The 26,552-nt window shown below is 32.4% G+C and overlaps 1 protein-coding gene across 2 annotated transcripts in view; it reads left to right on the top strand.

Moving 5' to 3' along the window:
• Nucleotides 1-26,552, top strand: part of LOC124362446 (probable ATP-dependent RNA helicase DDX46) — a 77,826-nt gene that overhangs the window by 48,752 nt on the left and 2,522 nt on the right. For both annotated transcript variants that reach the window (XM_046816957.1, XM_046816958.1), the window contains 10 exons: nt 23-139; nt 553-753; nt 3,762-3,844; nt 4,793-4,912; nt 5,702-5,974; nt 7,000-7,115; nt 17,179-17,329; nt 18,217-18,328; nt 22,389-22,523; nt 24,734-24,903. In XM_046816957.1, the coding sequence (XP_046672913.1) occupies nt 23-139; nt 553-753; nt 3,762-3,844; nt 4,793-4,912; nt 5,702-5,974; nt 7,000-7,115; nt 17,179-17,329; nt 18,217-18,328; nt 22,389-22,523; nt 24,734-24,903 (1,478 nt within the window). The remainder of the gene's footprint in view (nt 1-22; nt 140-552; nt 754-3,761; nt 3,845-4,792; nt 4,913-5,701; nt 5,975-6,999; nt 7,116-17,178; nt 17,330-18,216; nt 18,329-22,388; nt 22,524-24,733; nt 24,904-26,552) is intronic.

Raw genomic sequence — 26,552 nt, 5'->3', positions numbered from 1 at the left:
TAACAATGATGGTATTGCACAGGACGTGATCTAATTGGTATTGCCAAAACCGGCAGTGGTAAAACATTGGCGTTTGTGCTGCCTATGCTGAGGCACATTATGGACCAGCCACCACTTGAAGCCAACGATGGTCCAATTGGTGAGGTTCCATACACTTATACCTGTTTCTGTGTTGTGTAAAAGTGATACTTGAAATGTTAACTCAATGTTTATAAACTAAGTGTTTAATATGCGTTTCACAACTGAACTCAGATAATAATATTTTACCTGTAAAAATGTTATATTTAGGTATCATTCAAGCTTTGAATAATTGTATCTTTATGGTCTTCTGTGAATAAGAAAAATCATACTATTCTAATAATAAAATGTTATTTAAATTTAAAGTAGTTAATTTAGTTGAATAGACAGTAAAAAATATCACTCTTAGTGAACTTTTTTGTTCAGTAACTATTCCAAGTAGATTTTTATCTTTTAAATAACAGCATGATACTCTAATAGAAATAAATTGAGTAGTTGCTTGAGGAAATGCACTAATAAGTAATTTTTTTACAGCTTTAATAATGACGCCCACTAGGGAATTGTGTATGCAGATTGGTAAGGAAACCCGAAAGTTTACAAAGTCGTTGAACCTACACGTAGTGTGCGTGTATGGAGGGACTGGCATCTCGGAGCAGATAGCTGAGCTGAAGCGAGGGGCTGAGATCATCGTCTGTACTCCTGGCAGAATGATAGACATGCTGGCTGCAAACAGCGGTAATTCATTTGTGCTATTGCTCTTATCCATTTTAGGTTTTAAATATTTCCAAATTTTACTTACATCAAATTCAACTATACTGTTATGTTTCATACCAACCCAGGTTTTTTAATGCTCTTGGTTTCATCTATGTAACCTTTTAATGCTATTTAATTTAACCTGAGAACCTCTTTAAAGGTTTTTTTTGTACCTAAAATTTGTTGCTTTGCTGCTTTTTTTAACATAGACAGGTTTTTAGAGTTTAAATATAAATATACATTTCATGCAAAAAAGTTCAAATCTTTTATTGTTTTTGTCCATTAAGTCGTTTTCACTATCTGTATCAGTCAAATCACTCAAATGAAACCAATCGCCTAATTGAGCATAGGATATTTTCATAGTAGAATAAACTAGAAATAAAATAAAAATACTCCAGGATGGGTTACAGGCAATAACATATGGTAGCTATCTGCACTGTGTGACTACAGTAAACTCATCCAAGTACAAACACTTTCACAGAGGACCAAGGAAGTGCTGACGTCCAGTAAAAAACTCCAGATTTATTGCTTGGTTGTCTTAGAAATGCACAATATTATGGGGGACAACAAAATAAATGTAACAATAAGCTCACTTTTGCACAATCTCTATGAACTTAATATTATGTCAAAAACTATAAAGGGATTAACTGGTCCACTCAATTTGGCTTTTTTCATAGTATACCTATATTAAAGTTTCTTTAAGTCTACACTTCTATCTTTTTCTCTTGATACGTTATAGGTATACTTAAGCAAAAACTTAATTGAACCATTTCATTTACAGTTTATTGTATTTTTGATCAAATACAGATGGTATATTTATACAAGAATGTTCAAAACCTCATTAAAGCACTTAAACATTATTTATTGGCAATTATTTACTGTGTGTACACATACAAGAACATTGTTCCAGCCTAACATAGCCACTTCCAATCTCTATACAATTGTTGAATTCATTATCTAAATCAGAAGTATTTTGATTTTGAAATTTATTCTTTTTGGATGAAAAAATCCATCATATAAATTATTGTCTAATTAATGTGCTATATTCACAAAAAGTAAACCCTAAAACAACTTATGGATTAAAATATTAACCCTTAGAGCGCCATGCTAAAATGGGCTAATTTCCCTGAAACGCTCATTTATTAAAAAAAGTCAACGTTAATTTTTGCAAACGTCTTAATTTTTAATATTCTTAACCTTTATAAAAAGTTTAAAAAATCATAAAAAGAATTACTTGTTTAAGTTCTGGTTCAGAACGGCTATATTTTGTTTTATTGTTAAAACTTATGCTTTCGCTATATTTGTTTTCTGCGCCTTCGTTGTGGAAAGAAGAAAAACAAATGTTTAATTTAATCTGTTTCATTACAAAAACATAAATGTATAAAATCAAATACATTGTTTACAAGTGAAGCACACAGTGGTTGGATTACAACTAGCGCTGCACGCGTCATCAGCGATGTGTGTGACATTCAGCCACCCCACCTTCTACTGTAAATAGATGCAGCTGTGCCCAGCGACACCCGACCTGGGAATTGAACTACATATTACAGTCTGTGAAGATTCCAACCGTGGAATAACTCAACATAAACTGCACTCTGGGTAACCAGGAAGTCGCAAAAAAGTCAAATATAGCCAGAACGTGTATACTTGTCAAAGGCGTTAAGAGCAAAAGTCATGAGATCGTGTATATGTGTCAGCAGGCATTTGAAGGGTTAAAACAGGTCTAGGTCTAGGCCTAAACAATAATCCAACTGAGCTTTGAACACTACAATTTAATTCTAACTTTCTGTTCACTGATGAATATAAAATTACATATAGGTTATTCTTAAAAAACTAGTTAGGAATATAAAGTTTGTATGAGTTTACTTACTTACTTACTGCCGGGGCGTAACAAATCTCAGTCGATTCTTTGCCTCGTCTATGAGCCTCTTCCACGCCACCCTGTCTTCCGCCAGATCCACAGACCCTCCACACCGGAGGGTATGAGTTTTAACTGTATGTATGAGTTTAATTGTAATAAGTTTATTGTATGAGTTTAACTTTTAATAAGTATATTATTCTAAAAGCAACAACTTAAGAGATAGATCCAAGTCAGATTGAGTTTCAAAATCATCTAAGACATGCCCGAGAAGAATCATTATGTAGAACTAGGTTGAGATCTATATTGTATAAAACAATAAACATATTTGAATATTTTGAACAATGTGTAGTTTTCCGGTATGGGTGTCATGGTTAATACAGGTATATAAAGACATATCATAATGAATGATTGTGATTTTTTTATAAAACCTTCTACACCTGCACACAAATTTTATTTTCAGTAAATAACCAGATAAGTTCAACTTTGGGAAAAGCAAAATTTTGGTGTAACATTTGAAGGTGTAAAATTTTGTACACACATATCAAAACCAAAAGAATTTGGTATAATATCAATGACATTAAATTCAAATCTCGCTGGTTCATTCAGTGTGTGTTGTAGGTTACAGCAAAATAATATGTATTTATTAGTGTATACACCAAAAATTATTAAAAAAAAAACACATTGTACTTAGCATATTGCATATTATTACATTTTTCTCCATGTGTCGTAGTGATAAACATTGTACTTATGTGCACAGCTCACATCATCCAAAACTATTGTGTATTTTTATTTTGTTCCTATTTTCATGTGATTAATATTGTCATGACTTGAGAGTCTCAATTATCTGGATCTATCAGAACTATAATGTGATTAATTTTAACCAGTACTTAATGTTAAACAGTGAAACTTGATGGAGATATAATTTACTGTTTGAATATATTTATATGAATATATCCAATGTAATCGATGTCAAATTATTTTAACCCATTAACTACAGTATATAACACAGTACAAACCACAGTACTGTGGTTTAATAGGGATAATTTGGTGTCAGTATAATATTTTAATAATAGTATAATATTGTCTTCCTGTTTTTATCGATTATTTAATTTACTTGGGTCGTTTGCAGGAAGAGTTACAAATTTGAAACGTGTCACTTACATCGTTTTGGATGAAGCAGACAGGATGTTCGACATGGGGTTTGAACCACAGGTGTGTGTCGTTACTTGTAATAATATACTTTTAAATAGTGGTGTATTATAATTGAATGTTGTAATTGTAATTCCTAGATTGTGCTAGGAACGCCATTAAATTATGGGTAATTGGTACTCAGTGTAATTATACAAATATTATCAACCAATTTATTTGAACCCTTTTTCCGTTATTGCTCATTATTAATATTGTCATCGTCAAATTTACTCACCAAACTTTGACTCACTTCAGATTGGTTCTCTAAAACACTACTCTCATCTAAAGAAAACCAGCACAACTCATCTAAAAACTACTAAATTATATCATCAAAATTAAAAAAAAAATGATACAATGCTTTGGAGGGGAGGGTCATTGTTGTGTATATGACATTATAAGAAACTCTAATTATTATTTTAAAATTAATAGGGCTGAAAGCCAAGGTTTATTGCTAATTGATAGGGAAATCAGCAGGCATACCTTGAAAACTACCTTGGGTCCACTGATTTGAAAGACCACATAAAAGTACACACCCATATTTAGACATTTTCAATTGCATGTTTTTTATAAAAAAGAGTTAATTCTCTTAAGAAAAAAATGTATGAGAACTTGTAATTTTCTTAAAGTATAATTCATTTTAAAATATGACCCCCTTAACTTATAAATTAAAGTATATAATATAGTAATAAAGTAAAATACCTTTCCCTGAAGCTATAATTCATATACATGCTGTTAAATTTCTACATTTTTATGTTCAGCTATTTTATATGGGTCTGATTAACATATTTTCTAAATTTCATATTTTAAAGGCCTGTAATTCCTAGTGAAATTATAAAAATATATGTTTTTGTACTTTTTCTGACTACAGAGAAGTTATCTTAAAGGGCTTTGAAATAAAAAAATAATTTTCCAACCAAAAATGTATTACACCACTATGTCTGTCATCCTTACTAATTATAAATCCTCTTTTAGGTGATGCGAATCATCGATAACATTCGACCAGACAGGCAAACAGTGATGTTTAGTGCTACATTTCCCAGGCAAATGGAAGCCTTGGCCAGAAGGATTCTCACAAAACCAATTGAGATTCAAGTGAGTTTAATTTATCCTATGTTACATTGCATTGTTTTAAAAACAAAATAATTATGTTCTAATTGCTTTGTAAAATTAACATATTTGACAAATTCTGTAAATTTTTTGGCAGTGTCTGTACAATGCGTATTTTTTTTCTTTTTCAATAAGATATGATATTTCTCAAACAATGTAATTTTCTGAGGAAGAAAAATACAATCACTATTGTAAATAAACGAAAATGAAAATCTGAGTAAAGTCAAATCCTACAACTGTAAAGAAAGTGCAGACATTATATATTACACACAACTCATCACAGAAACAGATTATATACAGGTATAAAAAATTGTGCTGCCATGAGTCCAAGCCAAGAAATCTGACTAAATGCACCAGCGTATATATGTTAGTGGCACTCAATTGCTATGACCAGTCTCATATTTATAACAGGTGACCTAAAACAACAAGTCAAGTTCAACCATTCCCTGGTGTTCAATCAACTTTTCCCACATTCTATGGCTAGTTTTAGAAACACAGTACTCCCAACCAGATAAAAACTGACATAAGATTTCTTTTAATACAAGTGTAAGTGAGATTTTTTTCATAATATGTGTAATAAGGGTTAGATACTGATTGTCTCTGATCGTTGTTTACAAATTAGACAGTACGCAAATTTTGATTTATGACCTGTAAGGAGTTAGAGCAACATGTCATCCCAGATCTTCCTAAAGTTGTTGAAATATCAAAGACATTTATTCGATTTGGACAGTATTATAGTTTTCCCCCCACTCTAAAAATGATATGACTATTCAGGTAGGAGGGCGCAGTGTGGTCTGTAAGGAGGTAGAACAGCACTGTGTCGTCCTGGAAGAGGACCAAAAATTCCTGAAGCTGCTGGAACTTCTAGGACACTATCAGGACATGGGCAGTGTGATCGTGTTTGTGGACAAGCAAGAGAATGCGGATGCTCTACTCAAGGACCTGATGAAGGCCTCATACCCCTGCATGTCATTGCATGGTGGTATCGACCAGTACGACAGAGACAGCACTATTGTTGACTTCAAGGCTGGAAAGGTCAAATTATTGGTGAGTCATTGGAAGTTCACAATATAGCTATAATAATATGTCATTGTTTTATTTCATATTAATTCGTTAGTGTATATTAAAATTTCATATTAATTTGTTAGTGTATATTAAATACTATTTAATACAACTAAAAGTCTGATCTACGTAGTATTATTTTATGAAATATTACATAAAGTGACTTTTACCACTCTAAAGTAATTGTAGATACAAATTTCGCTGTGTAGTGTTATATGAAAGGGCTTAACCCTTTGACCGCCGTGAGCCACTATAGTGGCTCGCCGTATGCGGTACCTTGAGCGCCGCGGGCTACTATAGTGGCTCTGTGAACTTTATGCCTTTGTCCTTATAGTTTAAACATAATATATATAAAATATATTTAAATATATTTATATCAACTTTGAATTGTATTGCTCTGCTTCATTTCAACTATAAAATATTGATATTTACTTGTTTCTATAGTAACAAGTGTATCTTCATCCTACAGCGGAATTTTTGAAATTTTTTGAATTTTATTTAAATTACATTATTTTATGCAATTTCTGTGGAATATATTTGTAACTTTTAGTATATGCTCAAAACAATACGTACTTTTAGGTAAAAAAAAACGTTATTTGAGCCCAAGTTACTTATTCAATGTGTTTTGTGACCTCAAACTTAGGATTTTTTTTTTTTTTTTTTAATTACGACAGGCATACATACTACTAAACAAATGTAAAAAAAAATTAAACTGTAATTTATTACATAAACTGAAAGTACATCTCTTCCCCTCAAAAACAAAACCAAAACTAAAAGGCTAGCTCAAAATTTACAAAAGTTATGTAATTTAATATGTGACCATGCAAAAACGGGTGATTTTGCCGTGGCGGTATTGGATCCGTGCGGTGCTCAAACGTCTGGCGGTCTAGCGAACGACGGCGCGCGGGAGCGGCGGCGCACTAAGGGTTAATTCATGAGATTACTTTTTTAGCAATAGGGGAGGCAAAAATGATTACTGCATAACTAATGAGTATTGTAATTGTAAACAGATTGCCACTTCAGTTGCTGCCCGTGGTCTAGATGTCAAACATTTAATCTTGGTAGTGAACTACGACTGTCCTAACCATTACGAAGACTACGTACACCGTTGTGGGCGTACTGGAAGGTAAAGGTTCCAAACTATCTTTATTCATGAAATTGTAGAATATTACAATATGATACTGTAACTAAACTACATAGTTGTTTATATTACAATCTCAAATCTTTACTTTATAAAGGGGTTCACTATAGTGGGGTATAATAATTGAACCGTTTATTTCAGAAAACCCGTCAAGTGCAGTTTTTAGGATTTTCGGTAAACGAAGAAAAACTTTTTATCTCGCCTAATATCATAGATATATGCTTCACATTTTTTTTAAAATAATATACTTCATACCTTTCTAAAACAAATACAGTTTTTAGTAAAAGTTTTAAATTTTGTAATAACATTTTTTAAAAAATTATAAAATTTTTTCACTTGACGGGTTTCTGCAATAAAGTTTTGTTTTTTATTTTAAAAAGGGGGTTTTTAGGTCAGAATGGTAATAGAAAGAAGATAAATCACATCAATCAACTACATTTATTTACTTAGTGTAAAGTACATGTATTTAATCTAATCGTCATACTCTCTATCTACGTTGCATTCAGCTTCTGATGTAGGCCACTGTACGATACTGTTGTAAAAGGCTTCGTACCCAGATGTGTACTTTCTCAGTTTAACAATGTCATTGATTTTTTTTATGTTAATGGGTACCTTTCCAAATGGATATGCTTGCTCCGTTGGGAGTTCGGGAACAGTGTTGTACTTCTTGAAGGTAAATGTTGAGGAGGTAAAGCCATCAATGAACTCCTTGACCACAAACCTTTCCTCGTTCCGCCTTGTTGTAGTTGAATTCTTTGTATGTAGACACCTTAAAAGGTATTTTTTCATTTCTTGGAACACCTCTTCCACTTGTTTCGTCAGAGCTAACAGTCTTTTTGTAATGTTTTGGCCACCAACTGCTAAAAGAAAAAGATCATGTCACTTCTTACTTGGATAACATCAAAACGGCCAGTTTTGCTTGCTTTAAGGATCATCTCAGCATATTGGTCGGGCGTGTATACTCGGTCAGCTCTAACGCACAACCCGTTTTATGTTACCAAAGTCCCGATCACAGGCTAAAAATGAGTGGCCTCTCACAGGAAAATAGTGTGAAATCGTCTCAACCAGTCCCTGATCACACAGGTTCATTAAAAACCGCACCACACAGTGGTTTTTATTTTGACCTGAGGGGCCATCGCTAAAAAGGACAATATTTTTCTTTCCAAGTGGAAATACTTCCATTTGAAGGTAGTGTAGTAACATTGAACACACCTCATCAGGCGACTTATTAGCCTCCCCCTCATGGTACATATACATTTTTTTGCTCTATTTGTTTTCATGTCGTGAACGCAGAAAAACATTAACTCACAGCTGTCGCATATAGAAAACCTCTTGAACTGGTAAATGAGGGAGAGGAAGGTTCTGCATGTAATCTATGCAAATGACAACTGTATCATCGTCCTTATTTTGCGACATTTCCTGTTGTTTTAAGAAAAAACTTTTTTGCCCTGCGCTTATGAACAATTTGTTCTGCAATCACGCTGCGCTTGACATTGTCGCTCAGCTCTTGATCTCGAAGTTTTGCTTTGTAGTTTTCACACTGGCTACAGACATCGACCTGTGGCCGCCCAAATGACAAGTTAAAGTTTTCTTTAAAAATATTTGTAATAAAAACTATATTTAACTGAATCCTTAAGATCTGGATGAGTGGTCTGAAACATTTTCATACATTTTAGACACATTTAACGTTGCATCCAAATATTGCTTTTTCTTGGTTCCATAGTGAGTTTCCCTGACCTCAATAGAGAAATGTGTTCATGGATAGCAACACACAATTTTGCCATCGATTGCGTTTCCACTACGATTTTTGCCTCTCAAATCGATTGGTATTTCATTTTTAACTAACAGGTTAGTTAGCCTTGCTACTCGATCACGAGAAACTCCGTGTATTTGTAAAAAAATATTTTTACAAACTGGTGTTATAATACCATTGATTTTGATATTATATACAAAAGATTTATTTTTTAGTGTGTGAGTCTGGAGTTCCTTCTAAATCAGCATTGGAACAATTTGGATTAGTTTGTTTTTTTTTACTCTACGCTTTACTTCCTTAGCTTCTATTAGTGTTTGTAAGTACACGTCTTGTTCATTTTTAGTACTCAGAGAATAAAAAACATTCCCAAACCTGACTTTTTATTTCAGCATCAATAAAAGAAATACACTTTCGTGGGCATTTGCAAATAAGTTCTACAGGAATAGATTTGTCTGGTACAACGTTACCTTTGTAATTTGTGTAACAATCGCCTTTTGTTCTTGCTTTCGTATAACATTACGTTTATACTTGTCTTCATTGACAACACCACGTTTCCTTTTAACCACAGGTTCATTCATCAGAACTTTCACTTTGCATTTTTTAAAGTCCCACTATTTAATAAGACCTATTAATAGCCTACAAAACACAGTACGAAATAAAACTCACAAAATCTTTAAAAAACTAATAAAACAAAACATTAACTCTAACAAAACATCAAGTTGAACAACCACTGAAGACTGAATGCCACTGTTTGTAGAAGTAAACAATAACAGAGGGTGAGAGGAGTGACGTGTCCCCAGTGCTGCCACACCCAATGAAAATGAAATTTACTGCAGAAACCTGTCAAGTGACCACGCTTGACGGGTTTCTGCACTAAACGCAATATTAATTTTGAAATCAAACACAGTAAGGGGCATATCGCTTGACGTGTTTCTGCACTAAAATGTGTGTTTACAGAATGGAAATGAGAATCTGTAATAAAATGGCTTTTGTTAAAAATGTCTGTTTGACGGGTTTTCTGAAATAAACGGTTCAATTGTATGGAAGATTTGATAATGTTTTGTGTTTGTTAAAGGTTTTTTGTTATTCTCTTAAGTAGGTACAAAATCGGCCTACTACAATTGTCTTCAGGATAGCATGATCATGTTGAATAAATTGTGACTAAAAATGTATGAAATCTTTTGCTTGTTTCCATAACATTAATGAGTTCATGTTTGAATCTAATAACACATGGTTTGATGATTATACTAATAGAAATCAGCTGTTCACAATCTGAATGCTGTATGGATGTCTTCATATGAACTCCATGCCATTGAATAAATTATGACTAAAAAGTATGATTTTTTTAACTTCTTTTCATAATATTAATTATAATTAGTATGTGTTCCGATATAACAAAGCATAGCATGATGATTATACTAACAGAAATCAGCTGTTCACAACCTCAATCCAATGTTAATAACTTGTTTTGAACTCCTTGTTGAATAATACTAATAGAAATCAGCTATTCACATTCTGAATGCTATGTGGATGTCTTGATATGAACTCCATGTCTTGTATAAATTGTGACTAATAATGTAAAAGATATTTCTTTGTTTTCATAACGTTAATGAGTACTTGTTCTAATCTAACAAAGCATGGTTTGATGATTATACTAATAGAAATCAGCTGTTCACAATCTGAATGCTGTGTTGATGTCTTAATATGAACTCCATGCCTTTGAATAGATGGTGACTAATAATGTAAAAGATATTTCTTTGTTTTCATAACGTTAATGAGCACTTGTTCTAATCTAACAAAGCATGGTTTGATGATTATACTAATAGAAATCAGCTGTTCACAATCTGAATGCTGTGTTGATATATTGATATGAACTCCATGCTGTTGAATAAATTGTGACTATAAATGTATAAGATATTTCCTTGTTTCCATAATGTTTGCACATTTCGATTACTGGGTCCAGGTTCGTCCAAGTCGGAACTAGGTATATAATCTGGATCATCATCGGTATTGTCTCCAAATAAACCACTTTCACTACTATCACTGCCTTCTGAACACACGCTGACATTGCTTACAAAACTATCGTCAAGGAACTCTTCATCAATAACTCTTCCTATTGCATTTTCACTTAGAGGGGATCTAGAACGATCCATAATGACATAAACAAGGATAATAAACTGTTATATAAACATATAACTAATGTATACACACAAAATAATACTAAAAATAACCTCAAAGTACAATTCCGCAACGCGAATTACAGTGAACTGGAACATGATGTCATGAAGATCAGCTGTCAATGCTATCTTATCTAGATCATTCGTCATCTTTGTTAATATAAATCGTTCCAAAAACAACTAAATCGATATATTATGAAAACAACAACTCTTTATGAACAAATATAAACTATAATTAAGTCAAAATATTAGTATTTGGATTTTTTACGAATATTTTTCCGAACGTCCGGTAAAATTGGACGTTGGCACTTTTCGGCCGACTTTCGACGTCCGACAGAATCAGACGTTGGCACTTTTCAGACATCATTTTGACGTTCGATAGAATCGGACGTTGGCACTCAAAGGGTTAATCACTTAATCAACATGATTATGCCGGTTGTATTATGGCTCAGCAATGAAGTAAAAGGGATATTTCAATTTGACGGCTTTAGTAAAAAAAAACATACTTTGCTGAATTCTTGAATGTTAAAGTTAATATAAAAAGTTTTGCCTGTTTTATTATTAGAAAAATTTGTTTTAGTACGGTTATTTCAGGTATCTAAAAACTATTATTTTATATACATAAATTTGTTATCAATAAAAATCTTATATTCTAGTTATGCCTTTTGTGGGTTTGGAATACATTAGACTATAGGGATTTGCCCCACCGGTCATCCAAATGTCCAATGTTAATCTTATGAGACTTATTATTTAGTTTAAACTAGCTAAAACATGTGTGATGCTCAGATAGGTTCTCAATCCACTAGCCAACTCAGTATCAGCTGATTAATTAGAAAATTCAATAACCAATTTATCACCTTATTTTCTTTTTGAAGGTTTACACTCATTTGTGACTTTTATGATACATTGAAACAAGTGCTGACTAGCTCCATGTACTGTTAGTATGGCGGGACACCAGTATTTATATAAACATTAATATATGATTACATATAAACACAATTTCAGAAAAAATTATGAAGTCTCAAATGTCAATAATATCTTGAGATGGATTCAAGAGGGCTGTGGTTGGAACTTAATGCGCAATGGAGCCAAAAAATGACACCCACCTTTCACTGGAATCGTACAAACAAAAATTAATAACACTATCCCTTGAGTAACATTTGTATGGAGTAAACATTACTTTTCTTTAACATTCAACATGAGATTATTGAATAACAACCAGCTTTGAGGTTAATTTAAAGAGGTGTTAATAATTTTCATTGAAGCATCACATGACCCTGATCTTAAATCAAACCCTTGTATTAATATCATCACAGGGAACATTATGGCAATGACGTAACAAGGGATGACTGGTAAGTCGCAGTAGGCACCGCGCTTTAAAATTTATAAAATTTGTCCTTGTTTTCATAACATTATTGTGTACATGTTTGAATCTAACAACCCATGGTTTGATGATTGAACTAATAAAATCAGCTTTTCACAATCTGAGCACTGTGTGGATATCTTGATATGAACTCCATGCTGTTGAATAAATTGTGACTAAAAATGTATAAGATATTTCCTTGTTTCCATAATATTATTGAGTACATGTTCTAATCTAACAAAGCATGGTTTGATGATTATACTAATAAAATCAGCTGTTCACAATCTGAATGCTGTGTTGATGTCTTGATATGAACTCCATGCTGTTGAATAAATTGTGACTAAAATTGTATATGATATTTCCTTGTTTCCATAATATTATTGAGTACATGTTCTAATCTAACAAAGCATGGTTTGATGATTATACTAATAAAATCAGCTGTTCACAATCTGAATGCTGTGTTGATGTCTTGATATGAACTCCATGTCGTTGAATAAATTGTGACTAAAAATGTATAAGATATTTCCTTGTTTCCATAATATTATTGGGTACATGTTCTAATCTAACAAAGCATACTGTAGTTTGATGATTATACTAATAAAATCAGCTGTTCACGATCTGAATGCTGTGTGAATGCCTTGATATGGACTCCATGCTGTTGAATAAATTGTGCCTAAAATTGTATATGATATTTCCTTGTTTCCATAATATTATTGAGTACATGTTCTAATCTAACAAAGCATGGTTTGATGATTATACTAATAAAATCAGCTGTTCACAATCTGAATGCTGTGTTGATGTCTTGATATGAACTCCATGCTGTTGAATAAATTGTGACTAAAAATGTATAAGATATTTCCTTGTTTCCATAATATTATTGAGTACATGTTCTAATCTAACAAAGCATGGTTTGATGATTATACTAATAAAATCAGCTGTTCACAATCTGAATGCTGTGTTGATGTCTTGATATGAACTCCATGCTGTTGAATAAATTGTGACTAAAAATGTATATGATATTTCCTTGTTTCCATAATATTATTGAGTACATGTTCTAAACTAACAAAGCATGGTTTGATGATTATACTAATAAAATCAGCTGTTCACAATCTGAATGCTGTGTTGATGTCTTGATATGAACTCCATGTCGTTGAATAAATTGTGACTAAAACGTATAACATTTTTCCTTGTTTCTATAATATTATTAAGTACATGTTCTAATCTAACAAAGCATAGTTTGATGATTATACTAATAAAATCAGCTGTTCACAATCTGAATGCTGTGTTGATGCCTTGATATGGACTCCATGCTGTTGAATAAATTGTGCCTAAAATTGTATATGATATTTCCTTGTTTCCATAATATTATTGAGTACATGTTCTAATCTAACAAAGCATGGTTTGATGATTATACTAATAAAATCAGCTGTTCACAATCTGAATGCTGTGTTGATGTCTTGATATGAACTCCATGCTGTTGAATAAATTGTGACTAAAAATGTATAAGATATTTCCTTGTTTCCATAATATTATTGAGTACATGTTCTAATCTAACAAAGCATGGTTTGATGATTATACTAATAAAATCAGCTGTTCACAATCTGAATGCTGTGTTGATGTCTTGATATGAACTCCATGCTGTTGAATAAATTGTGACTAAAAATGTATATGATATTTCCTTGTTTCCATAATATTATTGAGTACATGTTCTAATCTAACAAAGCATGGTTTGATGATTATACTAATAAAATCAGCTGTTCACAATCTGAATGCTGTGTTGATGTCTTGATATGAACTCCATGCTGTTGATTAAATTGTGCCTAAAATTGTATATGATATTTCCTTGTTTCCATAATATTATTGAGTACATGTTCTAATCTAACAAAGCATGGTTTGATGATTATACTAATAAAATCAGCTGTTCACAATCTGAATGCTGTGTTGATGTCTTGATATGAACTCCATGCTGTTGATTAAATTGTGCCTAAAATTGTATATGATATTTCCTTGTTTCCATAATATTATTGAGTACATGTTCTAATCTAACAAAGCATGGTTTGATGATTATACTAATAAAATCAGCTGTTCACAATCTGAATGCTGTGTTGATACCTTGATATGAACTCCATGCCATTGCATAAATCTTCCCTAAAAAAGGTTGTAGTTGTATTAAGTTGTTTTTTTTTTTTTTTTTTTTTTGTTCAGGACATTATTGTGTATATCTTCCAATCTAGCAAAGCATAGTTTTAATAGGAATCAGGTGTTCATGTTGATAGAATGATAAAAATATTTAGAATAGAAATTATCTATTCACAATTTAAGTGGTGTATAGATTAAAACGAACTATATTTCTACCTGTACAGTTAAATTTCCCTACACAATCACTTGGAACATAATATTACGTCAAATACCATAAAGGGGTTAATCGTAGAAGTGACATGCAAATTTACTGTTGTGACACAGTGTTTTAAGATATCGATTTATTTATTTTTAAAGCATAGTTTAACTATTATCACTGCTCCAAATGTAACATATTATACATAATTTTTCAATTCTTCAAAACTATGTGAAAAATGGTTTTTTGTTACTTACCATCAATTCTTTTTTATATTTAACTTGATGGATATTTAAAAAATCCAAAATACATAATTATCTGATTTTTGTTGTTTTTATAAATGTATAGTTTATATAATTTAAACATTGTATATACATATTTTAGACATTTTGGGTGTTTTGATGGATCACGTGTTTTGGTGGGAAACTGTGTCATTAACAACATAATAGACCTCAAATTATGTAATACATACAACGTAAAATTAGCGATTGTGTAATATGCTAATATTTTTTAAATTGCTTCCGGAAAATTACATGACTGCATTCTTTGGGAGTTATAGTCTTTAAAGTTAAGGTATTCTGCACACTAAATTGATGCAAACCTGATATATGAGAAGTTTGGTTTCTCTCTTTCCAACCATATAAATTTTGTAGAGATCAGATAATAGTTACTACTTTAAAAGTTACATAATATGAAAGTATTTTAATGTGGCGTTAGCACTTAGACCATGGCTTAATATGTCGCATATGCTGTACATGCCACTTCATCTGTTGTTAAAATTGTGAATGCAGTTTTTATGAAATAATACAAAGTCTCTGTTAAATAAATAATAAACGAGAAATTAACAGTTCTTTCTTAGTTGTTATAAAATTAATGCATGTTTTCTCTGAATAAGAGGCATGATAAATTAAGACTAAAAACATAATAGTCCTTATTGGTTAAAATATTTATGTATTCTGTTCCTAATATAACAAAAGCATGGTTTGGTGGTTATACTAATAGAAATCAGCTATCACAATCTGAATGCTGTGTTGATATCTTTATATGAACTCCATGTTATTGAATTAATTGTAACTATAGTTGAATTAAAGACAGAAGGGTATTGAGACCCGGCAGCGATGACCGAGGTTCGGGGCTCTTCGGGACCGGTCGGCTACAGTGTTGCCAAGTTGTTCTGTCTGACTCGATCATCCACAGCGTTCACAACCGCTTCTAGGTAGGGGTGGTTCGCAGCGGAAACATGTGGACACATTTATCGAAGCGATAAATTATAGCGTTCGTTGTTTTGAGAGTTGTTATTTTATAAGTAAGTGAGTCAGAAATCAAAATCTTTTTTTATCAGTGTTTCAGTGCACTGAGACATGGTACGGAATTGACAGTAATTAAATAATGTCTGTCACAAAAACTGTAAAACTAGAAAGTACGTGCGTACACTTGTCTTTCAAATAAGGTTTAGTCTTGAAAAAGACTGTTCAAACACTTTGCCACGAACAAACAGAAGCGCAATAACACCACACGAAACAACATACATAACCAACAAGCAATAACGTAATGAAGCACGGTTTGCTACTGCGCATCACCCAGCTGATACCTACCGGATGACAGCTACAACAGAGGAGACGTGACAACGCTGCCTCAGTCGAAAAGGAAAATGCTCGGCTGTGATTGGTGGAGCGGTAGGGCGAGCCTTCGTGTGGCAGTTCGGCTGTCTTCGGTCGAGCTCGTCCCAATACCCTTCTGTCTTTAATTCAACTATAAATAAGTATATGTTTGTTCCTTGGTTTTATAACACTAATGAGTAATGTTCCAGTATAACAAAGCATGGTTTGATGATTATACTAATAAAAATCAGCTGTTCACAATCTGAATGCTGTGTTGATGAAGTAATATGAAGGCCATGCTGAAGAGTAAAATGTTATTGTTTGTTGTAAGTTTTATAAAATTATCCTGAATATTATGATTTGGGAACACTAAAATTGTATCTAAAAGGCAAAAAATTGGACATGAGGGGTTTGGTATTTTTGTGCTTATGGTAAATTTATTGAAAACAAATTTTAAAATTGTTAATATGTGGTTTCTTTGCAATATTTTTTAAACACAAGGTTAGGTAATTGTTTATTTAATTTTTAAAGCAGTGAATTTTGTTGAAAGGAAGCGAACATTTATTTATTGTTTTTTGTTATGCAGAAATAGATAAAAATAACTAAATTTAACATAGTAGTTTTGGAGAAAATTCAGACAAACTATATCTAATTTGAAATTTCTAAACTTTGGAACTCATGAACAATCGTTATTAAGAGATAATTACATAAACCATTTGTATTTCATAATCATACCTATGAAAAAAGATAATGAAAACTAACTTATTGTAACATGCAGTAACCATTAATTTAAATATTGTATGCTGGTTTCTGTTATAGAGCTGGTAATAAGGGATATGCTTATACCTTTGTCACCCCGGAACAAGAAAGGTATTCAGGAGAAATCATTCGAGCTTTTGAGCTCGCTTCTGTTCCTGTGCCCGAACCTCTCCGAGCTTTGTTTGAGGGCTACAAGGCAAAGCAGCTGGCAGTAAGTTGTGAATTTTAGTTATTGTTTTTACTTATTTGCTTATTATAAAATTAGATCAGTTTTGATTGGTTTAAATGATCTTATTTAGTGTATGAACTATTTTACTGCCTTTGATAAATATCTACAGGGTGCCTATCGGCCGCAGAACTGTCAGAAAAGTCACGGACTTGGACTTTAAAGTCACAGAAATTTTCAGTTGCAAATACCAGTTTTTATCGCATAATGATAATAACTAACATGTTAAATCTGAGAACTAGAAAATCGGTCTGGGATTTGACAATTGAATATGCGGAGACTCTCTATGCCATTATTATCAACAGTACTCAGAATACTGATTGCTAAAACGTTTTTGTCATAATTTGTGTTTGGAAAATTGTAAATAGATAATCTTATTAACTAATTATGTAATTTTGCTTGCAGTTAGCTTTTTCTATATTTGTGTTCATGCATCACCGTGAGTCTGCTGTTTATATTTGTGGATGGTAGCTAATCGGCAGTAAGCAAAGTACTGATTACTAAATCGTGTTGCTGTTGTTCTTTGTGTAGGAATAAGCGGAGATAGATAACCAAATTAAAAATGATTGTGCTTTATTTAATAACACTTTGTTTCAGTTTGTAATTGTCTTTACGTCGCAAGACAGTATTGCTATTTATTAAAATTGCTTGAAAAATAAGATTTTAATTGTAAAAAAATGTTTTTTCAATCCATGCATACAATTTCCAGTTTAATTAGCGAAATATACCCTAAAGTATTTCTTTGTAAAGTTGTTGTTTTTTGTACATGACTTTTGTAATGGTTTGGTTAAATTAAACTAGTAAAAAGATATTTCTTTGTCCTAGAACTTGTCATAAATGTTTTACATTTATTTATTTCATCTTACTTTCAGGAAGGTAAAAAAGTTCATTCTGGTGGGGGATTTAGTGGCAAAGGATTCAAGTTTGATGAGCAAGAAGCTCAAATGGTGAATGAAAAGAAAAAATTTCAAAAAGCTGCTCTTGGTAAGTGAATTGACCTTTTTTGTTATGTTTAAGAACTTAGCTGCTTAAAACAAAATATTTAATTATATTGTTTGGTTAATCTTTGTTTTATTCTTGTATTATTTTGTTCTCGCCCAACGCAATCTAATCAAATGCATTAAGAATGCATTTTGAACTGTTTTACCAATTATTTTGTATTGCACTAACAACATATTGAAGAACATAAAATAATATGTTAATTCAATCATTACATTGAAAATCACAAGAACCAATATTTATAACTTTATTTTATGAGGCTTTTCGATAGCAAGGCCATCTTCTTCAGATACATCATATCCTTAAGAAAAAAAAATAATTAAGGATTACCTAACAATCAAAGTATTATACTCTTTTACGGAATTATAAATGCAATAAAGTAAAATTAGCCTAATTTTAAGAAATGTTGAATACTTTTAAGTTAATGACACTATTCAATGTATTGACTGTAATACCTATGAATAAAGAATTATCTGAATCTGAATATATTTATTAACGATTTGTGTGATGGGAAGTTTAGGGGGCATGTTACTTCATTTGCTGATGATACAGCTCTTACGTATGTTGCTGGGAATTTGAATCAAATTGAGTTGGATATGAATTATGATTTAGTGTCTCTAAAATGGTGGTTTACTGAAAACAAATTACTACTAAGCCCTGAGAAAACTGTGTATATAAATTTCTCTCTTGTAGGAGCAAAGTCAGATTGTTTTAGTATAACTTACCCTTGCATTGATTGTTTTGGTAGGTCAAGTAAATGTAACCAAAACTGTGTAAACATTGTTGATTGTGAGTATATTAAATATTTGGGACTATATGTAGACAGAAGATTAAATTGGAGTATGCAAATTAAAAATTAAAAAAATAAACTAAATAATGTTATAAGAACTATGTATATTTTGAGAGATCTCTGTCCTCCAGATATTCTAAGATCTGTTTACTTCTTGTTAGCACAAAGTAGGTTAGAGTATGCATTGGTATGCTGGAGTGGAACTTACATCAGCAACCTTATGCCACTGATAATCCAGCAAAAATATCTAATTAGAGTTTTGACTAGAAAAAAGTTTCTGACCATTCATGGCCATTGTACCTTAGCTTGAGAATTCTACCATTAAGACATCTTTTTGTTTTTAAAGTTATGGCAGCATTTTACAAGCAGAGTGGTAATTCCCCAAAAAATTTGAATATGTTTAGAAATAAATTAAGAAATAGGAAAAATATTTATGTCCCTAGACCATTCACAACCTTTTACAACAAAAATTATATGTTTATTGCACCAAAAATGTACAACTTGCTACCATATGATTTAAAAAGTGTAAGAAGTTTTAACAAATTTAAGAAGTGCATTTTGAAATGGCTGTTTACCATAAGCAACATAGTAGATCTGCTGAATTAAATATGACTTCTTAGGTGATAAAAGTATTATTTATTGTTTTTTGGTCATTGTATCTGTTATATAAATTGTTTGTATTGTATTGTTATGTAAATTGTATTTATCTATTTGTGTCTAGTTAGAGATTTTACAAAGACAAATTGTTATTTGAGACTGCACTGATTATATCTAAAGAGTATAATATTACTATTTAATTCTGATGACAGCAGGTTCTGCTATTAAATATGAAGGAACCTCATAACAGGCTTGCTTTTGAGGCCCTATTGTTTTCCCTTTGTGTGGGTAAATTTTTGGTATAAAATGGAATTATTGTAAGCTTTGTACTGTTATACCTACATTTGAGGAAAATAAATTATTCTTGATTCTTGTTTCTTGAAAGCTTCTTAAATGTTTCTCAAAAAACTGCTACCAAATTTCTTACCCAGAAGGCGCAGCATTTTGAGGCAATGAAGTGGTGGAGGCTTTTGTGCTCCAATGGCTACGGGAACGTCCAAAGAGTTTTTACAATTATGGAATATAAAAGCTCTCAACCTTATAGCAAAAATGTATATCAAGAGGGAGAATTTGTAGAAAAATAATATATAACTGTAAATTTTTCAAACATATTTCCAATTAAAAAAATAAGTCCCGTTTATTTTGATATCCCCTTGTAATGTACAAAATACAGATGTTAATGGCCGAAGAGTAGGGGAAATAAGAGCTTTTAAATACAAAGGTTTCTAATATGTTAGAAGTATAAGTATTGCTTGTTGTTTACCATTCACCTACTTCGACGGAGCCATTCCGCCGCGGGCCCTGCCATACTTCGACGGAGCGCTTCCGCGGCAGTAATAGTGCACTTTAAACTCGACAGATAACTGCACTAATCAAACTATGTTTCGTTTCCATGGTTACTTGTTTGTTTAGAACAATATTTTTTTCATTAGTTGGCTAAACTGACATAAGCAAAGAATAACAGATGGATTTACTCCATATGGTACCTGTTGTTAGTGTCCGTAAACATGGCTGGTAATAGGTTACGTGACAGTGAAATAGATCGTTTTATGAACGATTCTAATAATTGTAGTGAAGAATTCAGTTCCAGTAGTGATCAATCAGATGTGGAATGGGATCGTGTGACACGGGAACAGTTTGAAAACTCCGATATTTTCGATTCAGAAGAGGAATGACCAACTCCTGACATCGGACCGCGCAACTGACTTCGTAGGCCTTGTCAATGCAGATCAATTCTTATGAATGTAAATATAAATATGGTAGGGTATATAATATAAAAATGATATAATTGTGTGTAAATATACTATGATATCGTTTGAAAAAAACAGAAGTTTTATTAACGCAGCCTCCACTTGCAAATAAAATAAGGTTGGACAACCACAATATAAAAATTGTGCAGAAATTTAAATACTTAGGAGAAGTAATCACTTATAACCTGAATGAAAAACCATCTTGGCAAAGTAAAATAGACAAACTAACTAAGATTAAACATGCTACTAAGAATACGTATAATAAAAGATGTCTTTCAATAAATACAAAATTAAGACACTACAAAACAGTTGCTCTGCCACAAATTACATACACAAGTGAAACAATATTTAAAACAACAAATACTATTGCAATAGATAAGGTTCTTAAGATGGAGAGAAGAATAGTCAGAACTTGCTTAAACAAAAACTATCAAGTAGACGGAGTTTGGAGACTAGCTTCCAATGAAACAGTCTACCAAAATATAGAACCTATTACAAGTATAATTAAAAAGAAACGAATATCATTCCTGGGGCATTTGTTGAGAACACCTGAAAATAGAATTAGCAGGAAAATAGTAGAAAAAACTGTGGTATAGTAAAAGTGACATTAAATGGATCACAGAATTAAGGGAAGATATGAGAGAGTTCCAAATTACAGTAGAGAATTTAAAACACAAGACAAACACATTAAAGATATTAAATGACAAACACTCTACACTACAGCTGAAAAGAAACAAACAACGAATAGGAAGAGTGGTTCCGGAGGAGGAAAGGAAATTACGCTCGGAAAGGATGAAGAAATATTGGGTGGATAAAAGAAGAAAGACTAGAAAATATAAAGTGACTAAAGTGGTCCAATGTAGGCCATAAAATTATAAATAAATAAATATACTATGAAATATACAAAACTCTTTTGGTGTGTGACTTCTAAGGACAAATAAGGTAGGCTACACAATAATAATTCCATTTCAGGTTTTCATTTTGGGAACAAAATATTGGTGGTGGGCAACATAAAATTTTATTTATAAATAAATTTATGTTATAACGGTATGTTATAGGTTATATCTCGTAATACCTTCATTCACAATTTTTTTTTTTATGCAGGGAGTTTTTTTTGTAAAACAATGATTTACTAGAAAGTTATAGCTAAATATCTGCACACCTAAATAATAGGCAAAAATAATGGAATTCCTTGGCCCAACTGTGTGCTAAAATATTAGTAGGTGAATGGGTTAAGTGCATGCACAAGAGAATGTGTCAATAAGTGCTGACTAAGTAAAAATTGTACTTCTTTAAAAGTAATTGAATCAAATGTTCAAGAAATTTAAAATTATTTTAACAAATAGAAAAAGAATTTTATACAAATATTTTCATTGTGGCATAATTGTGAGAATTGTTGTGTGAACAGGTTTGCAAGATTCAGATGATGAAGACTTGGAGGGAGACATTGATCAACAAATTGAGAGCATGTTGGCTCCAAAGCGGATAGTCAAGGAAATCAAAGCACCACTTGGCTCTTTGAATTCATCAGGAAACTCTCAAGGTAGTTTAAGAAATTTTTATAAAATTCATTTATTGGTTAATTTTTTTATTTACAATTGTTCTACAGAGGAAAAAGTTTAGTATAACTGTCCTTTCCTACATTTAAGCCTTTTTACAAGCCAAAATAACAGGCTATTTAAAAGTAATTTGCAGAATGTTAAGAAAATGCTATATTTTAAGAACTATTAAGTTATATCCTCTTATTTTTTCATGTGATAAATTATAAAATGAGCTTTCAAAATATATTTGTATTTAGCTTGAAATTTTGAAATTATATAGAAATACATAACTTTTTTATATATTACTTATATATTGTAAACCTAAAGATTAAAAATTGTCAAAACGACTAAAAAACAATGTTAGTGTATTTTGTGCAACATTTCAAAAATTGGTAGAGTAAAAGTGTTCTGAGAAAAAGTGCTAAAATTATATACAACCAAGAAGATGATCACCACAAAAGTGTTTAGATAAATACTTTGTGTATTTTTTTATACATACAGGGTGTGGTAGATAAGTAATGAGACTGGCCGGCGCGCTGCGCCCCAGTCGCTCACAGTGCGGTCTCCACCTGCAGGTCACGTGGTGGGGGATCTGAGCTAACAGTAGAACCGGTTCGTAGTCGCGTCGTAGCTCTGGCGCAGTGAGGGTCGAGCTTCGCGTATTACGTTGTTTGTGTGCCCGTGACACTTGTGAAAACGCTGAAGATGGATCGCTTGATAGAACAGCGGTATGCAATCAAATTTTGCTTTCGCTTGGGCAAAACTGCTTCGGAAACTTTTGCTATGATTACAGAGGCCTACAAAGAGCACGCCCTATCAAGAGCTCAAGTGTTCCGGTGGTTTAATTAATCTAAAAACGAGAGGGAATCCGTTGAAGACATGGAACGATCTGGACGCCCTTCAATGAGTCGTGTGGATGAAACGGTGGCCAAAGTGAAAGAACTCCTGAACTCCGACCGTTGTTTAAGCCTCAAAATGATCGCTGATGAGGTCTCCGTGAATAAATTTACGGTTCACCAAATTGTTACGCAAGATTTGATGATGAGGAAAGTTTGCGCAAAATTGGTTCCCTGAGTGCTCCCCGCGAACAAAAGCCTCGTGACCTCCTTTTTGACCCAAATTGGAGTTGAAGTTCTGCCACAGCCACCACACAGCCCTGACATGAGTCCTCCTGATTTCTTCCTATTTCCGAAGGTAAAAAGATGCCTGAAGGGTCATTGTTTCGACGATATTCCGAACATCCAACGTGCTTTCACGAAGGCACTAACTAGGATAAATCCAACAGATTACAGTGGGGCCTATGAAGCTTGGAAAACGCGCTGGCAACGTTGTGTCGACGCCCAAGGCGGGTACTTTGAAGAATATTAACGTTTTGTACAAATCGGATCAATAAATTTGTTTTTCTAGACTGAGTCTCATTACTTATCTACCGCACCCTGTATATCTTATAAGAGTATATATTTATCACATAATTTTTCACTATGGTTTAAGCCATTTTAAACCATACACTACATTAAACATTGTGTTTTTAGCCGTTTTGTTCAACCTTATATATCTTTGTTTTCAGGAATACTTGAGGAATAATATTTATATATTATTGTTACAATAGTTTTGTTATTTACACAAAATTGAACCATGAACAAGTCTGATATGGAAGCTGTTCCAATTCAGCTAATAGTTCTCTCAAATTATTCAATTCGTTCTTAAAATTAAGTGCATCTTTATCAGCCATATTACTCATAGTTAAAACTAAGTATAAACTAAAAAAAATTCATTTATGCAGACATCAAAATAAAATGGCAGGAGACGTAGCAAGTAAGACAGTCGATTCTCAATCAGCTGGTCACAGTCGAAACAGTTGTTCTAACTATTCAAAGAGAAATAAAGTTTGTTTATTAAGTAATAATATATTTCAATTAATAGGTTGGTTAATACTCAGCTTCGAACCAAAACACAGAAAATACAAAAAAAAAATAACCATTTTTGAAATGTATATACATCAGTGCCAGTTCAGGAGCTGCCAAACTGCCGTAAATACCCATTAGAGGGTTAAGGAAGCACAAGAGGGAAAAGTTAATCTTGTTAAATTATAAGTGAAATTTTGTAATTTTTGTATGAACAAAAGTAATTTTGTCTTATTCAAACATCTATACTTATGACAAATCTCTTAACAGATGGCTTTAAATTAGTAAAAATCTATATTCTGTTGTAGGTGGTTCAGTATCTTCTCCAACCCAGATAACAACTGACAAGTTGGAACTTGCCAAGAGACTAGCTTCGAGGATAAATATGGCCAAGAATCTAGGGGCAGAAGCGAAGGGAGCCACTCAACAGGCTGCAGAGGCCATTCTCAAGGGTGGAGGATCACAGCCAATCATTACTGTAAGGACTGTTCTTTTATTTTTATACTTATTGCACATTTTGTTATTCTTTATATTTTTTAAACTGTCATAATAATTTTAATTTTGTTATAATACTCAATGAAATAGTAGAGAATAATCATTTTCACCAATTCAAAGAAGTTTTCTCCTCACAGTACTAACTATTGAATTTCTAACTTCTGGGTTCTAGATGTGACATTTAGAAATTGCCACAGCTCTCAAATTGTTAAAATAAAATTACCCTGAAATATTTTAACAACAAACTTACTGCCAAGATTCTTTACTTCTCAAGTACATTTGTAGCTCAAATTCGGTAAGATACTTAATTTTGTTTACTAAAGCCCCCAACACTGAGTTATACATTTGTAACAGGATTTTAGTCAATGACAGACTGAAGTTAAAAAGTGTTGCTATAAGTGGGATTAGGTTAAAATTGAATAAGAATTCAATAGGAAGATTTCAAATCCTTGTGATTGTTCTGATGTGCTTTACGACTAAAACTTTTTATAAAAGATGGACTATAGAAGTTACACACTTGATTTTTGTGTTATGTGTTCATGTTAGATGGCTGTGTGAATGTGGTACATGTGCTTAGTGATAATGAAAATTGTAACAAACTAATGTGCTACAACATACAAATGTTATATCCTTAAGGATATAAGGTCATCTAAATAAGTGCTATGTAATATGTAATGCTCTGAAAACTAGTGACAATAGATCCATTGTTACAATCCCATGTTTTACTTTTATTTTTGTTTTACTATTTAGTTTATTCATTCACTTTGTCTACATAAATGGTTTCTTTATTAAGATCTGTTATATTTTATCTTGAAATAATGCTATATTTTCAAATTCATTGAGTTGTGCTCAATTTTACACAAGTTAAAATGTTATAAAATCATATTAAACATTGTATTACAAAAATGAATTATAATTTCGGACTTGCGCAATTTTGTTGATAAGATATCATTCATTCATTCAAAAGGGACAGTCCTATAAACCTAAGCACATCAGCTAAAGCAAGGGATTTTTGCACTGCCCTGTAATCCACCAGCTCATTGCGATCGAAAACTATGTGCTCGGTCGGCTGTGTGCTGCCCACACATCCTACACACAATGTCTCCATCGAAGACACCCATTCTATGAAGGTGCTTTCTCAGATGACAGTGCCCTGTAACAAGCCCTGTTATCCGTCACAAGACACCTCTCTGCAGCTTTAATGCCTCATGGGCAACCTCCCTGAAAAAAGAAAAGATAGCTTTTACCAGTAAAGCAAACTTACTCATCCTAAGCTCCATGGCCTTCTACCTTGCTCAGGTGTTGATTACTAAACATGTATATCTCCTGGATATCCCACAGAATGGCTTAGGCTCTATGAACTTTGTTGATGATGCCTTATTTGCCATTACATCAGCAGTCTCATTACTTCTGATTCCAATGTGCTATGCGACCTAATACAGAGTTAGATTGTTGATTCTACCCACCTTGGAAACAGTAATGTAATAATCCCAGATAATTCTTGACTTTAACTCACTAGAGAGTAGGGTTTTGAGGACTGCCTTGCTGTCTGTAAAAATGCTGACTTTCATGTTCTTGATACCTCTCTTCAGGTTCTCACAGGTGCACTTCATTAAGGCTATGACTTCCATC

Source organism: Homalodisca vitripennis, chromosome 5 (assembly GCF_021130785.1).
Source record: "Homalodisca vitripennis isolate AUS2020 chromosome 5, UT_GWSS_2.1, whole genome shotgun sequence".
Lineage (NCBI taxonomy): Eukaryota > Metazoa > Arthropoda > Insecta > Hemiptera > Cicadellidae > Homalodisca > Homalodisca vitripennis.
Note: the sequence above shows the minus strand (reverse complement) of the source record. Positions and strands in the feature narration are given on the sequence as shown.